The 27161-nt window shown below is 29.8% G+C and overlaps 1 protein-coding gene and 1 non-coding gene across 2 annotated transcripts; both read right to left on the minus strand.

Moving 5' to 3' along the window:
• Positions 1-15338: 15338 nt before the first annotated feature.
• On the minus strand, positions 15339-25957 carry LOC108563425 (maternal embryonic leucine zipper kinase-like). The gene is made up of 9 exons (XM_017922094.1): positions 25657-25957; positions 25417-25599; positions 25099-25359; positions 24677-25042; positions 24308-24614; positions 23410-23461; positions 22113-22263; positions 19178-19284; positions 15339-15798 (listed from the first exon to the last, which is right to left on the minus strand). Exons 1-9 carry the CDS (start codon positions 25873-25875, stop codon positions 15459-15461), a joined length of 1986 nt encoding a protein of 661 aa, XP_017777583.1. The 5' UTR covers positions 25876-25957; the 3' UTR covers positions 15339-15458.
• On the minus strand, positions 22850-22933 carry Trnal-uaa. The gene has a single exon. It is a non-coding gene; the product is annotated as a tRNA-Leu (tRNA).
• Positions 25958-27161: the final 1204 nt, after the last annotated feature.

Here is a 27161-nt window from a genome sequence, read left to right on the forward strand (position 1 = left end):
GGTAAAAGTGGTAGCTTCTATCTCACTCCAAACTATTCAGTAGCTAAGTAGTACACATAAACTTGCTTACTGCAACTTTTTAAAAATTTATTGGGAAACCAGAAAAAAAGGGAACTTTGTCACTACTTTTTACATCACGATCATGAAATAACCAACAACTTTCTTGCGTTCTTTGGCAACAATGAAATTCGCCCAGCCGGAAATTAAAAAAAAAATCTGCAGGTCAAATGAACAGATCATTAATTAAAAGTTGAAAAGCTTCAAAAACTCGATTTTGAAGAATGTTTTGAAAGGTGGCTCTACTGAATTAAGAAATGTATTGAAATAAATGGAAATTATGTACAGAAATAACAAAAGAATGAAAATTAAATATATTAAAATAAAATTGTTTTTATTTTGTTTTTTTCCAGTCAACTTAGCGAACTTTTGTTAGACCCCATGTAATATCCCTTTCTATCTTTTAAATGTTATGTACTATGATAATGTGTCAAGTGAATATACATCGTGTTATTAGAAGTTAAATTCCCTAATCGCGTTATAACAAATATTGTTAAATATTGTAAAATAAGTGTATGATTTTTTAGGTTCGACGTGTACGTTTGTAGGAACATAGAGTACGTTCATTTATGTTCACATGTTCTTCAATACAATCTTTGTATACGGCAACTTCTGTACGGTAATTGAAAAAAACTCATATAATAAGAATTATACCTATAGTAGAACTATGTGCTTTAATGAATATTAATGTAACGGCTTCGATGTAATAGCCTTAAAGGGTTCAATAAAAAAGAGAGGAAACCTCAAAAACAAATTAGGGGTTGATGGCCTAAGATAGATAACGAGTGATTGGAGGCACGTGTCATTGAATAATAATATTTAAAGAGCGGCGAGAAGCCTTCCTTCCACCTGTGCGCACCTGATGCCGAGACCTAATCAGCTGCGACCGTTGTAATTTTTAAATAGAACACATGTGCGTATGGTTGGTGTTTGCTGCGACGGCCTTTAAACATTAATATATTTCTCCAACCCTCTCCGTGCAGCACCACTCTCCCCCCTTTTTTAAGGGGTGCTTGAACCCCGTGCGCACTTCACCTGTGCCGCTTTTCTGTGTTAACGACCGACCTTTCTGCTGTAACAGGTTGCTGGTATTCGGAAGCAAAGGAAGAAGAAGAAACGAGCTTTTCCCTCTCGACGTCGACGCGGGAAAAGTCTTTTCCTTTCCGTTACATAAAAAAACGTACAACCGTGTGTTTCAATTATATATTCAAGATTTCACCCGCCAGATGAACGTGTCATCTGGTCATAACATTAACTTAATTTTATTTTTTATATTCCTTTATTCGTTTACAACCTATTTTATAAAAGCTATAAAATTGCGATTGTTAATTGATAATAGTTTTAAGTGTGCAGTAATTTTGACATTTAAACTTAAACTAAGATAGTAAATCTAAAAACTAACCAAAAAATTGTACAAATATGCGTTTTAAAATGTATCCCTTGATAAAATTCAAAGTTTTGCACTGTTAAAATCATTATATTAAGCATATATGAGATATAAGATTAAAATTGTTATTAAATAGAGTTAATTGTAATTTACTAATTATGCTTCAAAGAAGAGGACTTAAGAACCAAGAAAATAACAAATCCAAAGTTTAATTTTGCCACATTTTCAAATTGTTATATAATAACTGTTAATGAGAATCATTGTTATATAAAGATTAAAACACCATTTTTATCACATGCTTTTGACAGCTGTCCTTCAATGATGAGCTAATTTACATTTTAATGTGACTTTTAATTCAAATGGATTTAAATTTTATTGGAAGTTTTCATTTTATTTAATTTTTTATATCTTTTCAGTAATTAAGATTAAAGAACTTCATCAGGAATTTACATAAGTACATTTTATTTTCTTTACTCTTTTACATGAACCATGCTTCTAATAGATTCACTTCTTCTAGCTGATGACTTGTACTTTTTTCTATAATGTTTTACCCTATGATAATATTTTTAATATAATCTAAAAATGTGATGTGGAACCCAAACAAATCGAATATCAAAAGAGTTTAACGATTCCAATATAAATACTTGAAAATATAGCAGGTGCTACAAGGAACTATAACCAAAAACCAAAGAAAAAGAATCCATTGAAGAAGTTTATTAAATATTTAAAAAGATATCTGAAGTGATGAAAGCATTCATAAGATAATCTTTCTTATTCAAAAATTATTTATTTAAACATTTATTTCCTTAAGTTCGACAAAAGGGCTTAATTTACAACATTATAAATAAACTATAGACAAATTGAAATTATACAAAAAAAGCATTAAATTAAAAATTAATAACAAATATTAGCTTATATTATTATATAATAATAAATAATATTTATGAATTCATACTGTTTTAGGAATAATTTATGTAATTTTATGGTTATTTCAATAAATTTTGCATTACTTTTATAAAAAGTAGGAGAAAAAGTGTAGTTAAAAAAATATCGTTGCAAAACAACGATGAATTAAAATTTTCGTCGTTGCAAATTAAAGTCAATTAAAATTAAAATGATGTTGTATGTACTATGGAAGCATGGAACTAATTAATTGCGTTAATTAACATTAAACTTAATGTTAATGAAATTATCTTTCTTGTTAATTGCGAAACGAATAATTGAAATGTTTATGGTTTTATCTTGTTCCATTTGTTGGTATGAACGTGTAGTAAAAGCCCACATGTTTCGCGTGCATTTAATTTAGAATGCATCGCGGGGAACGTTTGGACATCTATTTTAAATACGGAAGAAAGTAGATAATTGTCTTTGCTTTGCAATGATCGATGAATATTGACAGTTTATCTATTGATTCGTTGCTAATCCGAATATTGTAAATCTGAAATACAGATAATTTTTCATAATATATTTTATAAATTTTTAGTTTAAATAATTTATAACTGATATTATTGAATTAAATATAGATTTTGTAGCCAAATTTTTATTGACACCATTATAGAAATATATACAAATTAACATTTATTTAAATGAAATTATGAGTATGGGTAATTAATATACAATTATTGATAGACAAATAAAATTCTATTACTACTAGAAATCTTAAGGACAAATCTCTAGAACGTTACGAGTAAATCCACTTAAATCCACATACATATTTAGTAATTCAAAATTACTAGAATGATTAATAAATCTGTATATAAATTGAAAGTGTGAATCAATGCAATTTTCTCAGTAGAAAAGGAAATCGAAGAAAATATAATTCAAGAAAGTTTTCTATTGTGCAAATAAACTATTTTTTTGTATATAAACAATGTAGTTTAATCAATTATATATTTTCCATTTTGTCCGATGACCTATTTTCAACTTTCTGGCTACTTCATGATTCCCTTGATCCTTATCAGCAAAAAAAACCTGAACAAATGCGATTTCATATTGTCATAATTAGTAAAGGTTTTACCATTCAAGGAGTTTTGCAAAATTCGAAATAACTGGTAATGGCCAGGGCTATATTACTTAGTTACCTAAGATTTGTGAATATTTTCATTGTTTTAGTGAATCGAAATTTTTCTTTGATTTCTTCCTCCAATTTCATTAGTTGTTGATAGTAAATATCCGAAATGATCGTTTGGTTCTATGGATGCAGCTCAAAATACACAATACTTTTTTAATACCACCAAATTGATAGCATGATTTTTTTTATGCAATTCACATGACATCAAGTGACATCTTTCAAATGACAGAAGGAAATAATCATAATCAAAAGTACTTCAAAACTAAATTAATACTATCTATGTGTAAACTTTATAAAAACTTTTAAAACTATATAAGATTATAAATAATTGAAATTATGTGTGATTGCATAATTGTTGAAACTAATATTCTTATTATTATGAAATTTATACTGAAATTTATATTTTTATTTACGATTACAAAGTGAAATGCTTATAATTAAATCTAGTAAATTCGCTTCATAGCTTATACTTTCTTAACATAGTTATTGATCTGTATAGATTTTAAATCTTCGTATTTACCGTTCGCAATAATCTCGATCTATCATTCGCTTAATATATGAATAACGTTAAATCAAAGAGTTATCGAAGCAATTAATTGAATTCGTGTATTTATGTAAATAAATTATATAAAACTGTAATCAGTAAGATGGTAAGCAAAGAAACTACATATTTACTTAAATAGTTTATTATAATATAATATATTAAATTTACTCAATGTTCACATTGATGAACAGATTGTGAATAAAATTACACGACATAAAAAAAATATATATACAATATTTATGATAAATTGAAAATCTAAGGCAAAAGACTTTCGTCGATAGAACCAATATAATAATGGTAATTATTTGTATAAAATGTAATTATTTTCATGACCGAAAAAATGTATTTGATATTCTAAAAAATGTTATAAAATCTTTACATTTTATAGAATTATATTAAGATAATTCAATTATTTGTCGCTGCATTATTACATTTTATAATTTTACAGCTAAACATATTTAAAAATTGCGTGATTACTGTGTACCGCCAGATATTCCGAAAATTTAATAATTTAAGTAATGTTGTTAGGATTTTTATTTGTTGAGGCGCAAAACAAATGATCTTTTCTCAGTGTGTCGTGAGGCAAACAAGTTTTGCAGACACTGATCTAAATTGAATAAAATATGTTCACAAAATATCATGAATACGGTCCAAATAGACGAAGTCCCTGCTATTTCAAAATTGTTTTGGGTAGATTTATAGATGTTGTAAGAAAATTACTCTTTAAATTTATTTTGGTGTTGTTATTATTTCACTTAAAAAAATGACTCGAAGTACTCTACAACGAACATTACATATAACATAGGATGATAGTGTATTTTAGATTTATACTAAACACGTGTTGTTTCATAAGTTTTTTTTTATTAGAGACCTTTATTATCCACCTTGTAAAGCAAGTTCGGAAGACATCTGTCTAACCCGGGAGGACAGAAATGCAATTTGACAAGTTATCATAGAATTACTTTCCTATAAAATATATATGTGACAAGAATTTGTATGATATGACATGTAATTTACTTTACAAAATGCATAAAACCTACAGTTTTATATTTTATTCTCTTATTGTCATCATTTAATATAGATTTATATTATACAATGTTAGACATAAGTAATAATACTCTTTATTACAACAGTCACATAGAAAAATAAACATTTCCAGTCAATAACAATACTTACATCAAAAATTGACCAGTTATTGACCATAGGTCTTACATAACTATTTCAATTTAATATAATTCTATTCAAAATTTGCTGGAAACCTTAGAAAAGCTCAAAATTTACCCGAATTCAAATTATCGCGGCATTTCATTGATTCGTATAATAAAGATTATTCCTGAACACGTAGCGCTGTGCTTCCCCAGAATCTATGCTTATTTGTGATATAGATAAGCACAATAGAGTTACTGCAGGTTTCTGGTGAGGACCATACCAACGACGATCTTTAAGAACTAGCCGAACAAGGAATTGAATAATGCGAAAATAGTGATTATGAAGACGATGAACCAAAATAACTTTCTACAGATGTTCTTACAAGAAGTTTAGAAACGATAACCGAAATCGTTGATCAAATTGTAGCGAATGATTCAAATTTTGACTGGAGTGGAGTGAAAAATCAAAAATAACAACACAAAAAGAAACTTAATATGTGCAAATGTTTGTGTTATATAAAACATATATTATAGTGCAAATTACTATAAATACAACTTAAAACTGAAGTAAAGTTTATTTTTGATCTGTTTAGTGTTTCGTTTATCGCTCTGTCTTCAGGAACGTATCTAAAGCGTAAGAAACACCAAAACGATCGAAAATATTAAGATAAAACAAACAATGATAATAATATTAAAATCTAAATCATGTTCCATTTCAAATCAATAAATGTTTATAAGTTTTTTTTCATGTAAGTCATATAACAATACTCTAATAATTTTCGAAACATCTAAAAATATTGAATTATATAATATTATAATGAACAAATCGATAATAAGTAGTTTAATAAAATAGTAGTTATATCTTAAATATTTGTAAAAATTCAATATAAAAAAAGCATAAACAATACCTCGAATAATCAAGAATTTTAAAACAGCACAAAAAGGGTTTTGACAAAAAGAAGAAAAAAAAACTTTAAAAAAATGTGTTTAGTATTTATTTTACTCAATGAAAATTTAGATTTTTTCGAAGCTAGTATACGAGGTATTGCTGCATTTGAGTGTAGTATCTAATTATGAATTTTAGTTGATGATTATTTTTAAATAAATAAACTGGTAACAATGTTGGAGTTTATGAAATTCAGAAAATTGCTGCGGCAAAAAAGAAGAGCACGTCGTTTAAGCAATTTTGATTGCCTGGGAATCGAAGTATGTGCATGCGCGATTTTTTCCCCAATCATAATCCCAATAATGATAATAATAATAATGATAATAATAACGAGATGAAGTTGTAAGTTTCGTTGTTGTTGTTGTCGTTTGTTATTATTATTATTATGATTATGTGATCTGATTATTCCATTGAAACATTCCGCGATATAATTTCATTTCAATTTTCTTCGGGCATAATTCTGTGACATCCAGTCAATGCGGCCCGGTATGCCGGTGTTTTTAATTGAACAAGAAAAGCACGCAGACGGACAGCATTTAGATGGATTCTTGTGTAATTCAGTAATTTCATTCAGCGTCTCGACGAGCCAAAGAAATCGAACGATAGCAAACGATGATGTTCTCAAGCAAACGTTGGAGATTAGTTTTATTTTCGCAACGCTGCAATTAGTGTGGGAACTACCGATCGATGATAATTGCATGAGGAACGGCGTTACGAGGATACGGGCGATGATGAACTTGAAGATCCACTGCATGCTTATTTAGTCAATAACCATTTTTTCAATTAATTTGCATCTCTAACAAATCGGATAACGCAAAACTCACCAATTCAGCTTTCAACTTTAACCTGCGTCAAATAAAGGCAACGGTATGTGAAACACACCGTTTACGTAATCGTTGCAAACTGTGCCAATCTTTCAGATCAACGATAAGTTTTATTTTTATTATTGCTTTTTTTTGCTTCACTTATAATAATTCATATATTAATATATAATTGCGTTTAATTCTAAAGTAGCAATTAACTACATTCTAATGCAATTAAATATATATTATATATGCTAATAATAATGCATTTTCATTATAATATAAACAAACAATATTAATTAAATCAATACACTAATTATTATATTTAATCTAAAGTGAACACATATTAATATGATTTGCATTACTAGACCAAATTTCTAAATAATTATAATGTAAAATCACACGGCGGTTGGAATAATTTAAAGTTCTTGAAATAAATAAAGTGAAAAAAGGAATTTTCAATAAAATGTTCAATTACTAAAATGTAAATAAGAAAATTCTAGAGAATCGTTATTTTAGAATAAAATAAGAACAAAGCTAAATTATAAATACAGGTATACCCCATAACTTACTTACGAACTCCCGGACTTACAAACAAAATTCTAAAAGCTTTAACTTGTTGCAAGGAGATATATAGTGATAAAAAAATTAACTTAAAATTCCCCCGACTTACGAAAAATTCGACTTACAAACAACCCTTTGGAATGGATCTAGTATATATATGTATACACTGATGGTGGCTTTACGAAAAGCCGTATGACGAATCAATTATTTTGATATAAACATTTATTAATATTTTTTGGCCGGTAACGAAACATTTTGGATAAATAAAAAAAATACATAATTAAATAATACCGTTAAAGCAAAAAACCGTATGAAGAACAGTCGTATATAGAGGTATGAGTGTACTACAGTTTAAGAACTATCGAAATTGTAACCAAATTAGATAATGTATCAATCCAATAGATTTTCTTAAATATCAAGTTTTTTAATTGTAAAATATACTTAAAATTTCAATAGAATAATTAATAATAATAATTATTGTAACAAATCATAATACAAACTCAAAAAAATAAAATATATAACAATAAAATAAAAATAACAAATTGATCTGCTACTTGATGAGGCTATTGAGAATAATTAATATTATTACATTTAAAATTCAAGATTTATTTTAATCCTAGATAATTGAACAATAATTTAATTTATAATTAGTTCAATTTTATAGAGTGAAACAAATTTATATTACTTACATTCTATACTCTCATTAGAATGATATCTCCAAAAAGATGCAATTTTTTATTATATATGATATATTTTAAAATTATTACCATCAATAAGATAGTAAAAATGTTTCTATATTATATATTAATTCTATATTATATACTAATATGCTCACAACATTATTTTATATGTATACAGTCACAACTTGATAATCAGAGAGGACAACTTCCACAAATGTTCTTCGTTAAATAAACTTCATTGTAAAGAAAATAAAAAGCTATTTTTTGAACTATGAAAAGTTTTATGGAATAAACAATCAATTTACATGCTATTCCCCATTTTAAAATCTAAAGTCTAAAATTGGTTGTTTGTACTTTTTATCTCTTTCATTCATCAATTGTCTGTAGGGAGTTATTGCAATTAACACTCAACGCTTAATTATAAGGCTTCTTCCTAAATTAGTTTCATTTTTATTAAAAAGGTAAATGATAAATTTTTCGGAAGTAACTTCTTTAATTTTTCTTTATCTTCAATATTTTCCTAATCTTCCACATAAAAATCATCCTTTTCTACTTTCAATAAATTTCTAACATCCTGTTTATACATTTTCGAAACCTATTGATTGAGACATCTCAACTTCATTTCTAATTTCTTCTATATTATTTTCGTCTTCAAGTACAACTTCTGGCCATATTTTATGATTTTATGATTTAATTTTAAATTGAAATGTTTTTTATGTCAAATGGGGTTTAAAATGTTCACATTTAAATGTATAGTCATAAAGATAGATTTTTTACTACAAATTCTAATTAAAAAATAGTAAACTATCAAAATTCTCTTTCATTTTTTTATAACAATTAATTCAATGTATAATACAAGTCATAAAGTGATCATAATATGGAAAAAAATGGATATCTTTTCTAAATTAAATAAATTTGATATATTATTGAAATTAACAATACTTGAGTTAACCGGAAAGCATTATAAATTTTCTACAGATATATTTTTTTGTAAACAACTCCATTATGTAATGTCATAAAAGCAGAACAAAAAACAATATTTTATTAATAAATACTTGTCTAAATAATTTTCAACGATTCACAATTATATAAATTACATGACCATTGTTATTTACTAAACAAGGACTTTCAAATGAAAACCAGGATGCAGCGAAGCAATTCGAATGTGATTTTAATTAAGTCGAAAAAAAAATAAACGGCATCTACTTCTCTATTTTTTTCTTGCCATTTAAAAAAATAACATATTATAATTATATTTTTACTTGTTTAGTTTCTGCACGTATATGTTTGTCAGTTGTTTATAATAGACATAATGAAACAATGGACAAAAGGGAAAGAGAAAAGTTTATCTAAACTGGTGTTGCTGAAATGCAACAATTACAGCGGTTTCCAAGAGGAAAAAGCACGCGTTCTACCATATTAAGCTTACGTACATCTGTTTCGCTACCTGACTTTCTGGGACTTCTGTTCATGTATTTTGGTTTTTTTAAGTTAATCTATTATCTATAAATTGTTTGGGTTTAGCAAAATTTCAGGTAAAAAGATTTCTATCACATAACTAAGTTAATACGAAAAATAAGAAAACTAACTTTTATATATAAAATATATCTATAATATATATGCTTTGAATTGCGAGTTATATTAACATCTTATTAATTATTGTAAGAGAAATTTAAATAAACAAGAAATTATTAATTAGAAAACAGAATACACTGAAGTAACGGTTTTTTATATTATAAATGCATTTTTTTGTGAAATATGCCATTAAACTGCATTTTTGGAAATGTGATCGCCAAAAAACATAAAACATGTCATTATCGAAGATGATTGTAATTGTCGGATCTGTTGTTCGTTTCTGACATTTATTTGAGGGTTGATTGCACAAAAATTGTGGATCATTAAACGTGGGGAATCTCTATAATTAGCGCTAGAAAGTCACAACCCCTAGATCTCCGGAGATATAGACGCGTGCGTTTCCTTACGTCGATAATAAGCATATGGCCTAGGGAACGACTATGTAGCCCTTTCATGCCATCAGCTGTCCTTCCCTCTTACTACTTCCTTCCAAGACACGTTACGTGTCCTTTAATTCCGTAACCGTCCTTCCGTATGGTCCCTATCCGAACATTACGAAATATTCTAATCATCAGCTGTTTCGTCCGCTTTATCGAAACATGTATGTAGGTAGACTGAAATGTAATTAAAGACCCGACGTAGTTCATATTTTACATTAAACCCATTAACTCATAATGTGTAAAGAGCACATTATACTTTTCTTAGACTTTAATTAATTCAAGCAATAAAATGAATATTTAAATAATGTGTCAATAAATCAAGATATCCAAACAATATTTCAAACTTATTGAATATAATTATATAAATGAAATATATTTAATTATTATAAAAATCAATACTTCTACACTGATTTGTTCTAATTTCCTGAATAAATTTTCGGAATAGCATCACAGATTAATTTTCTTATTCAATTAATTTTAGTTTCAGTTTCATATTTCCTAAAAATGGTACACAAAATGATATTTTCTTTCAATTTATACAGTCGTGTCTGTTTTTTGTGCAGTTTATTTTTTTATATATTTAATTCTTTAATTAGTATCAAACAGTGTGGAATATTGGCGGACTCGAACTATGAGTGTATATTGAATATTAAAGTGAGATTTAGTCTTGTTGAACGCTTCTTTTGAACAAATACATTTTGTATACATTTTAGTTAATCGACCCTCACGACGAAGTTTGACTTTATTTATATGAGGAAATTTATTGGAATTTCCACCTCCTGTGAACATTATTGATTCCATACACGTTTGTAATGTTATAAAAATGTTATCAAGAGTATTTCTCTCTAATTTATTAAATGTATCTTGAACACATTCAATCAATCAATTGTGTTAGTTACCAAGACGTTGTTCATTGAACAATTGCTACGATTTGGCATCTTTGTAAATTCATGTTATTTGGGTTAACATTTTCCATTATGAAATTACAGCGGTGACTATTATATATTAAAAAGAAACTAATTTTTGGTCTTCAAATTACAACTATAACTCAAAAGCAACGACTGTCAAATATCTTCCGTTATTTAGTTATCAATATAATTAATATTGACAGTTGCTTTCGAAACTCTAGATAATCTAAGATTTTCTTTCAAATGTATTCGGACAGAGAGAGTATATTTTCTGTAATTGTGAAAAATTTAACTCATTACCACAAAATGAATGTTCCTTCGTTATTAAATTAAAACATCATCAATAATGTGTAATAAATAAACTTTAGTATTGGAAAATACAATACTTTTGAACTGTTATATTTCAAACATGAATATAAAAATTAGAATTGTGAATTCAAAATATTTAAAACCAGTACGATTAATTATCGATCCACCAATTTTCATGCAATTATTGTATTCAGAAATGGAATTGTCATCATAAAGATCCTATTTCTATTAAAGATTGTATTTTTTGATCTTTGAAAATATACAATTTTTGTTTCATATGGAATTGTTATTACTAAAATAACAATACTCTTTTCTAATGTAACAAATATGACTTTTAAATTATTTTATTTACTTAGAAAAGAAAACACTATCACATTTTTATTAAGTGTTTTAATGCTTTCAATTATTTTTTAACTTAATATCGAATTCCAACTACTTTGAAAGTAAAGATTAATTGAATATAACAAATTTCAGCAAATGTGAATAATAATACCAATTTATTGAATTAATATAAATGTTAACCTAACTAAATGTTAAAATATATCTCTAATTGTGAATAAATGATAAAATTGCATTCTCTTAAATTTTCGCTAATTGTAAAATAAACTGATTTTATATATTTTATATAACCAGTTGAATTAATTAAGGATTAATCAATTTTCGTTACTCGCTTTATGTAATTTCCTCCGACACATTCGAAACTGTACTGCCTTAATTATTCACAACTTATCTGCATTGCATAAGACCGAGCAATTTCTTTTCCTCCCTCCGTTCATTCCTGTTTTCTTTTATTATTCACTTGCTTATGCATTGTTTATACTCTTTCCTTCAAAATCCCGGAAACAACGGCCGGACAGTAGAATTACGTAAAGCGATATTAAATATGCGCCGATCGGTTAAGCAAATGAATAAATGGATGGGCTTTTAGAAACCTGGCAATTACCTGACGCTTTTCTTTCTACCGAGCGTTTTATTCACCCGTCTCTTCATTTCCACGATCCCGAACCACATTCGTCGTTATATAACATCTGCATTCGGCATTGTTTGGAGGCGAATCGAATACGTAACACATTGGAATTCATTTCCGCGCGCGCTGATTTCGCTGATCCATACACATTCATTTTTTTCCTTTTCCATCGCAAATATTTATGATTATTAATAACAAACGCAAAGCAATTACGTGAAGCAAACGCAACGCAAAAAAACACACAACAACGAATTACGAAAGCAATTAAATAAGGCAAAGAAAGCGCAGGCTAATTAACCGAGAGCTCAATTAAAATTCAGAAAATTAAAGGTGGAAAAAACACAAACCTCGAACATCATTAAAAATCAAAACTTTCATAAATAATACTCGTACTATTTTATTTTTTTATACACATATTTTTTGCTTGTAATTATTTAAATATATTTTGGTGCGTGCACTGCTATTACGCTGGATATTGCGAAAAGCGGTTACGCAACTTCTGCTTATATACATATGAGTGTATACAAGTATGTATGTATGATTTTTTTTCTCTTTTTGATTGGTTGCGCGCGCGAATTGTGCAAATCTGATTTGCTCTCGAGAATATATCATATCTTCGACGAGATATCGATAATTAATAATCCCGCATTGCACACGGCATGTGTTAGGAAACTAATTACTGCAAGGAGTATTGCACTTTTCTAGTGCAAGGCTAATAATATAAAGTATAACGCCCTGGCACCAATGACTCAATATCGATAATAAAACTTTAGCGAAAACGAAAATATTATTATCAGGACGCGATTGTGATCGTACATGTTGTTTCTAATTGGCCGTTTCGTGCGCAATGCTAATTCTTATGTCATTGATAGTTAAAGAAACGCCGTACAACCTATTTATGCATGTTTATAATTAAAATAGTTCAATTATAGGCTCTAGTTAATTTAATCAAGTACATAACGCTTTTTTGTCATTACATCTCTGTTTATTTACGATCTGTTTGCTAAAATCGTTTTTGATCAATTCAATTTCTTTTAGATAAAATTTTCAAGAAAATTACCCTTGTATTTTAATCTACAAAGCCAAATGTCATATAATTAATACTAGAAATAAAAATATTAATTAAATATGAAAATTTACATTCAAGTTAATTTATTGATTACGAAAGACTTGTTTAATTTATGTTTATATATTTTGTAAATGACAATACTTTCTCAACCAGCATAATCCTTTCCAGAATTTCCGGATATTTACTCGTATAATGAAATACTCGTATATTGAAACAATTTTCTCCATATAAACTAATGTAAAACACGATAATGCGTTCTATGTCGGAAAAAAAGGATAACTCGCTTTTTAATGATTTTGCTTTTCATATCTATGGTTATTTTTAATAATAATAATAATTATTTATTGGCCAAACATCAATACATATTAAAAAAAAGTACATTCTAACATAAAATAAATTTTTTTATAGGCTGGTCAAAGGGCTAACGACCGAGGTTATTTTTATTATTTCGCTTTTTATTGTGCAAGTGTTATTAAATTTTAAACAAAAAAAATCATAAATAACTTATAAAAATACAAATAATATAAACACAAGTTATGAAAATGATGTCCCAGGCGCACAATCTAAGACTTCTCCTGTCCTCGTTACTCGTTATGCAAAACTTCGCTCGTTAAGCGAGTCATTTTTACAATTTGTTTTGCTCGTTAGGAGAAATGCGAAAGTGCTCGTAAAAGCGAAGTGCTCGAGGTTCCACTGTATTGTTAATTTGCTTTGATAATTTAATATTTGGTTTTAGTTTCTATAGTTACAATTGTCGTTTGTAATTAACGTTTGATATTCCTTTTTGCAAGTAATAAAAATAATTTAATTTTGTAAATTAGTTACTTAAATGATCATAGAAAATATTAAAAATTATCAAAGCAATTTAAATAAAAATATATAATAATATATATAAGTGTATCAAATCAATATTAGATCTCCAAAATAAATACTTTCCGGACTATAGGACGCACCGGGCCATAAATTAGAGACAATTTATAGAAAACTATATTTTAATGATACCTTCGGACCTTAAGAATTTGAGTGCATTTTTATAACTGCGAATGGAAAATTTTCTTGTCTTTACTTATCAGTTTTAATTGTTTCTATTATTTTCTCCATTCTCTCTGTTGGTGGTGGACCAAAATGTCTGCTTCTCTGTTTCCATATTGTTTTGCATAATTGATCATATTTAGTCTATACCTCACATTATATGAAAGTCTTTTTTGTTTTATTTTCAAATAAAACGCGGACCACAAGACGCACCCAAAATTTAAGTCCATTTTTCTATGTAAAAAAAGGTGCCTTTTAAAGTTCGAAAAATTGGTATTTGTCATATTTCGTTTTTTTTTTTATTCATATCATAATTCTTTATCAAGAAGTTTAATATTTAAATATGTTTATAATCTATAAAGTGTAAAATAAAAGATTAATTATTATGCATCAGCACCTCACATAGTGTGGATAATCAATTCCGCCAATATCCCGGACTTTTTGAAACAGAACTAAATAAATACAAAAATAGACCACACAAAGAGATTTTTCCCTTTATACAGGTACTACTATATTTTTTAATATATTTTTAATTTGTTCAATTCAATTCAATTAATTAGTTACAAGGAAATGATATGAAAATGGGATATAATAAAGTAAAACAGTTTCAAGTGTAAAACACATTTATATTTATATTATTCGACAATATGAATACTTATGTTGAATAAATTTGATTTAAGGATAAAAATGATGGAATGTTAAAATATATGATGTATAAGTAAAAATATATATATATCAGTCAGGTTTACAGGAATTATAAATATAGAATAAGATTAAATTACAAAATAGTAGAAAATAATTAAAGTTTTAAAACGGCTAATATGAATTGCGAAACATTATTAAATTGAATTAAAAGAGGACAATCATACGCGCATAAAACACGCTAGAAAAATAAAATATACCTGTAATGAAAAATATATATAAAAAATATAAATAAATAAAGTAATTTTCGTGGCACTCAGACATCGGACTCTTTCTTCAGTTCCGTCGAGGTGAGAGCGAGAACTTGCTCGCAGACCTTCTTGTAACACCAGGAGTCTCCCTTGAGACGCTTCCTCCTTATTCCTACCATATTGGTGACGGTGACTTTTTGTATGGCAAAGTCCACACTATTCCCCGACTTGGTCTTGTACTTGTTAGGAGTCGTGGTATCCACTTTTGGAAGCTTCGTCGGCGTACTGCCCTTCTGGCTCGGCCGCGGCCCCATCGCAGGCAAATAGCATATATCTAGCTCGAAAGAACAACCACCCCCGACGCGTTGCATCGCGTTCGGCTCCATCTTACCCCTAATGGTAAACCTGCAACAAAACGCAATAAAACATATGATACAAGGCAAACGAAAAAAAGGAGCAGCAAGCAACGGAGAGAGAACAACAAAATACATATTCAATATCCGTTAAGGGAATCTCTTTTTATGCGGCGGCGATCGCATCACGTTCTTTTGCGGCCCAATAAGTTTCCGGCCTTCTCTCGTTAAGTGGCCAACCAGTTCGGAGGGCTCATCTAAGAGTGCAACAAAGAACGGACGAAGAGAACGAGTAGAGAACGAGCGACGCAGAGGACACGGCCTCGAGGTTTTGTGGTTTCAGACAAATTACAAGTTCTCATGAATGAATGAATGGAATCGCAGCTACCGTTTCAGAAACTCTTTTACACACTTCTCTTTTACACTGTACACAACATATAAATAAGATCACTTTTCAAATTACATTCCACTTCCTTTGCTTCGTCATTTCTATTTTTTTTTTATTCTTTGCTTTTTCAATCAATTTCAAAGAATTTCTGTAAGAAGATGAGGAAAGATGGATAGAGATAAATAAAAAGTATATCTGACGAGTTACATTGAGTCATACTGTACAGTTAAATTGTTGAATGAAACAATATTGCTTGGCGAAAAACGAATTGAAAAGTTTCTTGGGAACTTGGATACTCCAAATTCCTCGAAGTGCGAGTTGGGATCCAAAAAGGCTGCTACAAACTGTGGCAATATAAATGAGTTGCTGTAATTTGTTGGCGTGGAGAAAATTGGCAACAATTCATAGGTAGACAGACACACTGGCTTGGAGTTTCAACTGGAGAAGAAAAGAGTGTGGAGCAGCAGTATGTATTAATTGCCTGAGCGGACACGGAGGATATTTATGTGGCAGTGTTCCGAAGTTGCAATGTTAATGTGTATTTAAGCATCGATATCGGAGGATGCCTCAATTCCTGGAGGTGCAGTAAAGTTTAATTATGCGCTTGAAGCACGTCGGCGACGCTCGAAAGACAACGTTCTAAGAATAAAACTAGTGTGAAGCTGTGAGACCGCCGACAAATACGGTAACGTCGACGAGCAGCAATAAAACAACCGCATTCCCGACAGGAATCCTTAATTAAACGCAGCCAAATACCAACCGATTTTGGCCTTTTTGGCATTTCGCGTACTTGCAGCGAAAATTACAATTCACACCTCCTCCTTGTGATCAGCAAAAAGGGAAAATAATCGCCTCGAAGGACGATCGAGGAACTACAAACACAAAAGACGATTAACAGGTACTCCTATCGGAGTCCACGTCCGCGACAATATTTTTTGTTGGTTATCCCGTCCGCAAAACCTAGCAGTGATTGATCGTTATTCGATACGTACACTGCTTATTTGGTATAATTGCCCATCGTACTATATACCATTTCGTAACTGAAAGAATATCGCTCTTATCCGAATCTTCAATGAGCAACCAAAGAAACTAAAAGGACCACCAAATAATTGAAACCACTGCAAATTTATGTACAACTTAAACTGTTTCTAAATGAGCGCGACAAATACATTTAGTTAAATCGTACACAAATTGTATACTAGAAAACTCAGAAGAAATTGAAGAGTAAAAAGTCATTACATTAACATTACTACCCACAACTAAAGGACTCCTTAATGGAGGACTCCAACATATAGAATAAGTATCTAAGAAAATAGACAATTCATTCTCCTGTCCGTAAATCATATATACCTTAAATAACAAATTAAGTTTCTGTGCAAATAAAATTTAACCTTTTGTTAAATATTTTACAAAATTCTTATTAAAAAAAATTCTTTAGCAACTTCTACGGTCGATAATTTTCACGGTTGTACTTCTTCCCTTATCGATAACTATAACTATCGATAAGTATACATTTGGATCATAACACCAAAATAAAATAAAACTGCTTAAAACCATCGTTAGTCGTTCAACTATGTCTTGATTTGCAACAAACATTTTCAACATATATATAATAATTTAACTTTGACTGCTGCCTATGTTCAAGTCCATTAATTCAAGTAAAACAAGTTATTAAATAGATTACAGATCGTGTACTTTTGCTGTTATCTAACCAGCCGTAAACACGAGTAAAATTTAAATTAGAACTGTAATACTCACAAAAAATAATAATAATGCTTTATATAATAAATTATTGATATAAAATAGTTGAAAATATATTTATTTTATAAAATATATACCAAATACTATACCAAAAAAAAAGAAGTTTAAAAATTATTTTTGAGTTTTCTTTTGGAGAGCAAAAAAAGTGCATCTCGTAATAAGTCGAAAATAGTTTGAATATAAGGATTAAACAATGAGAATTCATTGTTTAAACTATTTTTTTAATATGATGTATTTAGAGTAAGTATATATAGAATTGCAGAACTCATATATAAACAAGTTATACCAATTAAAATTGGATATACTTTATGATACTAATATTTAATAAATATAATTCAAACCTACGTTATTGTTTATTAGTAATATGTGTAAAGCAATATAAGTTCTTGCTGTTATGTGTGAAACTGTTATTAGTGTTTTGTGTAATACAATCGTCTGCATTTGAAATAGTCGTTTGTGCATGGGTTGTGTGAGAGAAGGCTGTGTTAATTTACGAGTGAGGGAAAAAAATTGCGCGGCTCGCACGGGCAGAACAAAACGAATGACCCAAACGGCCCATAACTCATTTACTAATCAGCCTCACTTATACACGTAATTACTTATGTAACGAACAAGATATTTGGCCTGAAACTATACACAAGCGCGCACATACAAATCCAATCTCGAGCTTTAAAAAAATACAAATGTTCCATGCGAAAACTGGTAATACGTGTAGACAACCAAACACGCAATATTTTTAATTAATCACGTTTCATTCAGAGTAATCGATTTTTATAATAGTTTTTCTATTATTTATTGCAACCAAATTGATTATATAACTATATTACTATTTATTTATGTTTAATTAGTTAATTATATTAGAAAGAAACATTGATTTATAAAATTATATTGATTTTTAATTAATCATTCGAAATAATACCAAAATTCGATTTATATTGATGCTTATTCTTAAACTATTAAACTACTAACATAAATTCAAATGTATAAAAGTAACCTATATTCAACGGAGAAACGAACCTTGTTTATGGTTTATATAAAATAATTGAAAATTAACTGCAATAACTGGATTGGCAGAACAGTTTCGTAATTAACCGATAGCTCGTGTGTTGTTGTTGTTGGTTCGTTTCAAACATTATATATGTCTGGTATTTTTCACGTTTAACGTCGATATTATAAATCGAAAACTCTAATAGCCCATTGTGTATATTTCATAAGATAACGGTTCCGAAAAGGAAGTGTGCATTGAGGAATTGTGTGTATCATGTTTTTTGTAAGCACTCACCCTTTCTTCCTTTCACATTGTATTCCTTTCTTCTGCAATGCCTTCGTCAGCTCAGTGATAACGTACTCTGGATCGGTGCACTGGGTCGTCGATACGTTACATAAATCCTGCACATAACAAAAACAACACGTGCTTATATTATTATTTATTAAATGCTTACACACAAGTCATTATATATTAATACAAACAATTGTCATATATAAAAATACACATTTCTATCTAGCAGTTCGTAAAATATACATTAACATTACATATTTCTGCAGCAATTAGATATATTTACACTGTATGTATTATTTCAGATAAATAAAAGTAACATTGGTAGTTTTATTGCTCAATAATAATACAGATAAAAAACGATATACAAATATAAATATAACAGAACATAAGAATCCGAACCAGTAGCACTAGATCATCCTTCGAGTCCTAAAAATCGAATTTCATATTCCGAAATTACTTTAATATTAAATGATAAATGAATATAATAAAAAATTATATCTCACTTGCAGCAGACATTACAATGGCACATAACACACAAATGGCAACATTAATTGATGATATATTTATAACTGTTACATTAATTGAATTGTATTATGTCAAAATTTAGCTATTTTTATTATTATTACTGTGTATGAAAATGTTCAATTTTGTTTTTTTACTGTTGCAATAAGATTATTATTATTATTAATTATTTATTTAGAATTAGAAAAGTAAAATTAAATTAACCAAATAATATCAATAATTGTTACATTTACCAACAATCAGAATTATTGTCTTTCTTAACAAATGATTTGTATTGATCAAATTCGGGTTAATTAAGTATATTACGTAGAAGAAAGTACATCAAGAACATTAGCTAAAGAACTTATCACAACGCAGTAACTTGCAGCAAAACAAGTTGTTGAATTTAACAAGTACCAAGAAATGCACAGTCAAGTGCAAGCTAGATCTTATAAATAAAGTAGCAATTAATTTATTTGATAAAAGCCTAGCAACGACTGGAATGATTCAAATCAAAAGATTTACCATTTTGTAAATATGTTTTATATGTAAACAATAAATGTTACTTTATATTAATAATATGATATAGAACAAAATGTAGTACTAAAGAAACTGCAGTCAAGTAATTTTTCATAGTCAACTTTATATGAAAGTAATTATAATATTAGTTTAAGATTAGTTTATGTATTGTAACAAAATATCATTGAATACCTTTTTTGGTATCTTTTTAAAGGGCAAAAATACATAGACCATTGGAGCAGTTAAATTTTAATGTTATTATTGTATTGAGTTTTTTTATTTTGTAATTTATTGTTGCAATAAATATTATTATTTGCTTTTTTAATTTATTTAACAATTTTTATTGACCCTTTTAAGACCAGTGTTATTATTTTATATTAAATTCATTCAAAATTCATTGTTCTCTATAATATTTACATGAATTTAATTGTGGTTGCTTATTATATTGAAATAATAAATAAATAAACACAAATTATTATATAAATATGATTTCTTAAGCAAAATATATTTTAGAACCTTAATCTTGTATTTATTACATATTTCTTGAATTTCTTGGATAAATCTTAACCCTTAAACGCCTTATTTTCCAAATTAAATTCAAAAAATATCAATATATCTATTGTAGTAGCCAGATAAAGGCATATATAATTAAAGAAATCACATTACATATTTTTTATATAACTTTTGTTCATGACCATTACATACATACTGCCAAATATTAAAAACAAAAAAAATTGCATATGTACAATTCCATTTAAAAGTCCGGTATCAAATTTAAAGGGTTAAATGGAAAAACGTTTTAAAAACGGAAACATTGTTAAAATTACGGATTTAGTTTAAGAGACTTTAATATATTGACTTTTTAAATGCATGAACTGAATAATCTTTAAACTATGCTATATAATGGTTTCCTTAAATAGTGTTAGTTGCATTCAAATTAACAGCTAATAAGTAGTTATTGATGAATAAATCCGATTTTACAATGCAAACAAACAGAAAGCGGGTATTAAATTATATGCGATATTAGATCGCAATTAAAATATGATGGAAAAAGCAGATGGCTTTGCGCCAGAATCAGTCGATTTATTACTCATTCGAATGAATGAACTAACGACCGTACAGGTAATTAAGTGTTGACATAGGTAAATTCCGGGGTGGGCTCTATGAAAAATCGCGAGTAATGAAAACGTATCGCGCGTGTTTAATGAGGCTGTTAACAATTAACTGCTCGGCTCGGCTCTGCGAACGAATAGTGAAGAGCATCAGCAAATGCGAACTCTGAATGTCCGGCATGGAATAAACAAACGAGTTAAGGTTAAGTATGATTTCCCTGTTGCTTTTAGCTGCCTCCGATGCTGCTGTTGCTGCTGCAGTTACTGGTGTAGATTGTATGGATTTGAACCTGGCGTAGGGTTCATTAAAAATGGCCACCACGGATGAATAATGCGAAATGGTTTAATATTGAAGCCCGAGTCTAGCTTCCTCCACCCAGGAACTAATCGAACGAATTAAATGTAATTACCGCATTTAATAATCATCTGAAATTGCTGCGCGTATACCGCTAGATTCTTCTTTATCTAATTTATTGCATAATTAACTTTTATTTGTTTACGATTCGATCTCGCCCCGATCCGCTCGCATTGAGCCCATCTCGGCCGCGCATTTCATCAATTCCCTTCTTCATTTTCTTTAATAACACAACACACGGCCAACGCGAAATTGAAACACACACCATATACAAGGTGGGTATGTGTGTAATAATATAATATTGCCTCAACGTGACTGAGACGCGCACCTATTTCCAAATCAGAAACGAACGAAGGAACGTACAATAATCATCGGCCTCGCCATACGCACAAATGCAGAACCATCAATTTTATGCAAACCTCATCAACGCGGTCAAAACTAATGTTCTTACCTTGTTGGTGAGCACCATCGGTCCTCCAGATGAATCCGATGGTTTTCTGGGTGTCAGGACATGTCTCACTTTGTGAAGAGACCTCTCGATGCTTCCAAGGACTTTCCTAGCCGAAACCGAACCTGATCCTTCATGATTTCCAGGCGTCTTTCTGTAATTTTAATTGTAGTAATAAATATTTATTAAAATAACAATAGTAATGTAAAAGTTGGTTAAGAGAATTAAAATCTATTGTTCTTCCAAAACCTCACTTTTCATTATTTTCTTTGACATCGTTTTTATATTAACAAAAATATTAGTGTTATCGGCTTTACATTTTTCCAATAAATCGATAAATTCGTAAGACAAATGTGTATAATTCAACTTTCTAATAGAAAAACGTCATCCAATAAAACCTACCTAAAGTTAATTTGTACGTTACAATTGAATGTTCTATGAATATTCAATTACACTTCCGAGTTACGTAATATTTAATAAATTTATGTCATTCAATAATCAAAATAATTTCAATAAAAAAAAGTAAATATAATTCTGAATTTTTTCTGTATGATATATTATTAATATTTTGAGTGATATTTGGAAAAATATAGTAGTAAAAGATATATGCATATATTTTTTATAGAATAGTTTAAAAACAAACTACAAACAAATTATGGCATTGATACCTTTGTTTGATAAACATGATACAACTTGTGAAATTGTTTAGAAATAAGCAAATGCAGCAAAAAAAATAGATCTGTCAGGTGTGGGGTTCGAACCCACGCTCACTTTCGAGAACCAGAGCTTAAATCTGGCGCCTTAGACCGCTCGGCCAACCTGACTGTATAACATAATGCTTCAAAAAGTAATCGGTACCACAAATTATCGTGCATTTTAATTATAAACTAATTATATAACAAAAACATTTGTAAAATTTCACGATAAACAATATAATAGTTTTGCAGAATACGGTTCTTATCGGTTCCAACAGCTTTGTTTATTATAACGCAACGTTGAAAGATAAACAGGTTGCAGGTTGACCAGGCAGAGGTAGACCCCTTTATTTTCCCCCTTTTAGTTTACGGCCGCGACGGCCCATACAACCCCCGAGTTTACGACCTTTATTAGCACCCCTAATCGAGTTCGACCACCAAATAAACTGAAACAGTATACGGGCCTAATTAAAATAGCCGCCCCCCAAATGAATGTGCACAGAAATCTAGGCGATTTAAATACCGTGAATAGTCTCCGATTTCTTTTTTAAACTATTATTTTCAGTTGTCACTCGTATTGTTTTCCTACATATATTATTACTCACATTTCAGGAGTCCTGGGATCTGATATATAGGCAGCCGTCTTTTTTATGGGAACTGAAATACATACAAACATACCCGGTCTTAATAACAAAGTTTTAATTAAGTCAAGCGGCGTGTGTCCAGCCGTCCATCTGATCGCCATAAAACAACGAGACGAAGCAATAATTTTCGAGAAACTTTCCGCAATACAAAGTGTTTTGTCTTTGCCGGAAAGGGGCGAAAGGGCGGCTCTTGAGAATGTTCAAGGACTGTTGCTTCCTTCTTTATGGAGGCAAAACTCTTAAATTAGTTCAACTTTAACACAAGTGTCTCTAAACAGTAATAAGAAGGTGGAATATCGGACCCGCGGGACATATAAGTCCGCCCTGATCTATCGCCCCTTTTAACTTTGTTATATTATTCGATCTATTCCCCTTTTCACGATGATATGCTGCCGCTCGGTCGTTATATAAGCCCTATTAAAACGGCGATTCCATTTATTTTAACAGCTTTATCCCCCTTAATATCCCCCCGATGCAACCCCCCAAAAAACACCCCCTCGCTATGTGTCTATATAGCGCGCGCACCACGAAATCCAGGAATGAATGCAATTATGCGACAAAATTTCCAACATAATCGAAATCACCAAAGAGATGAAACCGCGATGAAACTGTAAAACAAAGCCAGTTTCGGCATTCGTCACACCGCATTAAATTGAAAAATGGTCCATGAAACGAAAATCAAATGAGGCGAGGGCGAACGAAACGTGAAAACAAAGAGAAAAAAACTAATCAATTGATTAATTCAATCAGTTTTCTCAGAAAACCGAAGTTTCATGCTTTAAACCAACTAAATTAAAACTCTCGCTTTCTAGCAGGCCGACTTCCATGTGAAACGAACTTAAAGATCAAATTCAATTACCGGGCGAACAGTCTCCATTCAAGTTGGGACTTCGAATCCTCTTCTGTGGTTTCCTTATGCTGCCCGGTTTCCTGGGCTCCAAAAAGTTGTCGGGGCTCAGTAGGTTCGAATTCTTCGGAGTAGTCACGTACTCGAAGTCAAACGACTTCTTCGGAGTGCTCAATTGGGTATCAACCTTAGCAAATTGATATTTTATTAACGGCTTAGTAGGTGTATCATTTATATTGTCGATACGATTGATGGGCTTCAGTGTATTCGACTTGCTCATATTGTTAATAAGCTCATTACCAATTTGTATTGTTTCTGCCTAACAATATATAAGTAATCATTATCACCACTTTATGTTATTAAAAGATATTAAAACCTTACCGATTTAACTCTGATTGGCATCTTCATTGCGCCAGTGCTTATTTTCAAAGGTAGACCGCGATTCTTTCTAGCCAAAAGTAGGAAGTAAGTTGCTGTGTCATAATCGTATCGCCACCGTTTCAAATGCTTCCACATATCGTCGTCGGTCGTACCGTGGTACTGGGACATCAAACTTATTACATCATTATCCTGACTGTGAGGATCATCACTCTTTATCTTTACTGGGTCTAAAATTCCTAGTGTTAACCAATGGTGCGAGAGCAACTCGTTCACGGTTATCCTATTCTTCGGATCAACTTGCAGCATTTGTCTAATCAACTTTTTACTTGAAGAAGACATAAACGCAGGCTCTTCGTACTTTCCGCTCTAAATACACAACAGTTTTATTTAAATTTATAAATTGTAAATATTAATTTTATTACCAAAATTTTCTTATATAAACTATCTATATTTTGATCATCAAATGGCAGAAAGCCAGCTAATAGTGCATACAATAATACACCCATAGCCCATACATCAACTTCTGGACCTAAATATTGTTTACCAAGGACCAACTCAGGAGCAGCATAAGTGGGTGAACCACAGGATGTGAATAATGGACTAGTCATTCCTCCATCAGGTCTTGCACATAAACCAAAATCAATCAGTTTCAAATTCTGAGCATAATCTAACAAAACATTCTCCTAAAAAATATATATATTTCAATAATGTATACACTTACATCACTTAATTAAACTTACAGGTTTTAAATCCCTATGTGCATAACCAAAACTATGTAAATAAGCTACAGCAGATACAATTTGTCTAAAAAATATGCGACTTTCAGTTTCTGTCAACCGATTCTTCTCCACTATATGATCAAATAATTCTCCCCCTGAGCAGTACTCAACGATCAAGAAAAAATGAGTATCAGTTTCAATCACCTACAATAAAAACAGCAATTAATACTATATGAACATATTCCGATTATCTGCAATTACCTGATATAGTTTACATATATGAGAATGTGATAATGTTTTCAAAGCCTTCAACTCCAATTTCACCCGAGGCAAGTCATCTTTTAATACTGACTTCTCCATGATCTTAATAGCAACCTTCTCACCTGTTGCTATGTGAGTTGCAAGTTTGACTTTAGCAAAGCCTCCACAGCCGATGGTCCTCTCCACATCATAAAACCCTTTTAATGCACTGTACCTCATATTTTAATTCTATACAAATTTTAATAAATAATACTAAACGAATTAAATACAATAGCAAAACACGTTTAATAGATACTAATCAATATTGCTACGATCTTTGTCATTTGCAAAGATGAAACCAGAAACCTTACAAACATGTAGTTCTTTACAACTTTTTTTTCCATCCACTATTGTTTACTATAACGTATTTCATTGACTTTCAAATTTGAAAAGCAAATGACAGAACAGTAAAGCAGTGTCGGCAATATAAGCAAATTAAATTTACTACACTACATCCATATGATACAACTTCACATTGTACATAAAATCTACTTCATATAAAACCTAATCAATATTTGTTGTGAGTAGTCGCAAGTTTTTAATGGTCATTATTTAAAAATAAAATATGGATTGCATTTTGTACGTTTATTTAAAATACGTTTCTGATAGAGTTTCAAGTATTGCACAAAACAATGTTGGAATGGAAATAATATATAATGCAGGGTGTTTAGAAAATTGTATACAGAATGTAGAGGAAATGTAAGGGAAATTAATTTATGAAAATTTACTGTAAATATATACTCTGTAGAATGTCTAATAATAATCCAGATATGGCATCAGATGATATGAGTGCCAAAAGAAAGCGAGTTGCGATTAGCATAAGGGATAAATTAGATATATTAAATTCTTTAGCTAATGGTACCACAGCAAAGTCTTTGTGCTCTAAATATGGTTTAGGTTTATCCACTATCTATGATTTGAAAAGGCAAAAAAATAAATTGTTAAAGTTCTATGGTGCCAGTGACCTTCCAGACTTGATGGCAACTAGGAAAACCCTTCATCTAGCAAAGAATGTTTCTGTGGACCAAGTATTAACAGAATGGATTAAACAATGTAACAAAGATAAAATACCACTGACACGTACACAGATAATTGCTCAGGCCAAAGTATTCCATGAGAAGTTAAATATTACAGTTCCATGTGAATATTCATCTGGTTGGTATGGGAAGTTTAAGAGGAGGTATGGTCTTTTTAAGATGGATGATAAAAATGCCACTGATTTTGAAGTTGCTCAAGAGTATTTGGAGGAGTTGAATAAATCAGATTGTGATGATAGTTTAACTCATGCACAAGCAAATGCACCAATTAAGTCTGAAGCAATAATAACTGACTTGGATAATACCAATAAAGCAAAATTGTTAGTAATTGGAAGAGATGAAAAACAGTGGAAAATTCATGGACGCCATAACTTATTATTTGTAAATGATACAACTAACCAGGAACCAAAGATTCTAGGTTTCACTGTT

The sequence above is a fragment of the Nicrophorus vespilloides genome, unplaced genomic scaffold (genome assembly GCF_001412225.1).
Source record: "Nicrophorus vespilloides isolate i.1.1-1 unplaced genomic scaffold, Nicve_v1.0, whole genome shotgun sequence".
Classification (NCBI taxonomy): Eukaryota; Metazoa; Arthropoda; class Insecta; order Coleoptera; family Silphidae; genus Nicrophorus; species Nicrophorus vespilloides.

Bases quoted from the DNA above. Each gene is read 5' to 3' on its own strand.
- LOC108563425 (XM_017922094.1), bottom strand. From the start codon at position 25,875: ATGAGGTACAGTGCATTAAAAGGGTTTTATGATGTGGAGAGGACCATC. The intron at 25,600-25,656 runs GTAATTGCAGAT...TTTTTATTGTAG, and splicing joins ATATATGTAAACTATATCAG to GTGATTGAAACTGATACTCA. The intron at 23,462-24,307 runs GTAATTGAATTT...TATGTATTTCAG, and splicing joins GAATGGAGACTGTTCGCCCG to TTCCCATAAAAAAGACGGCT.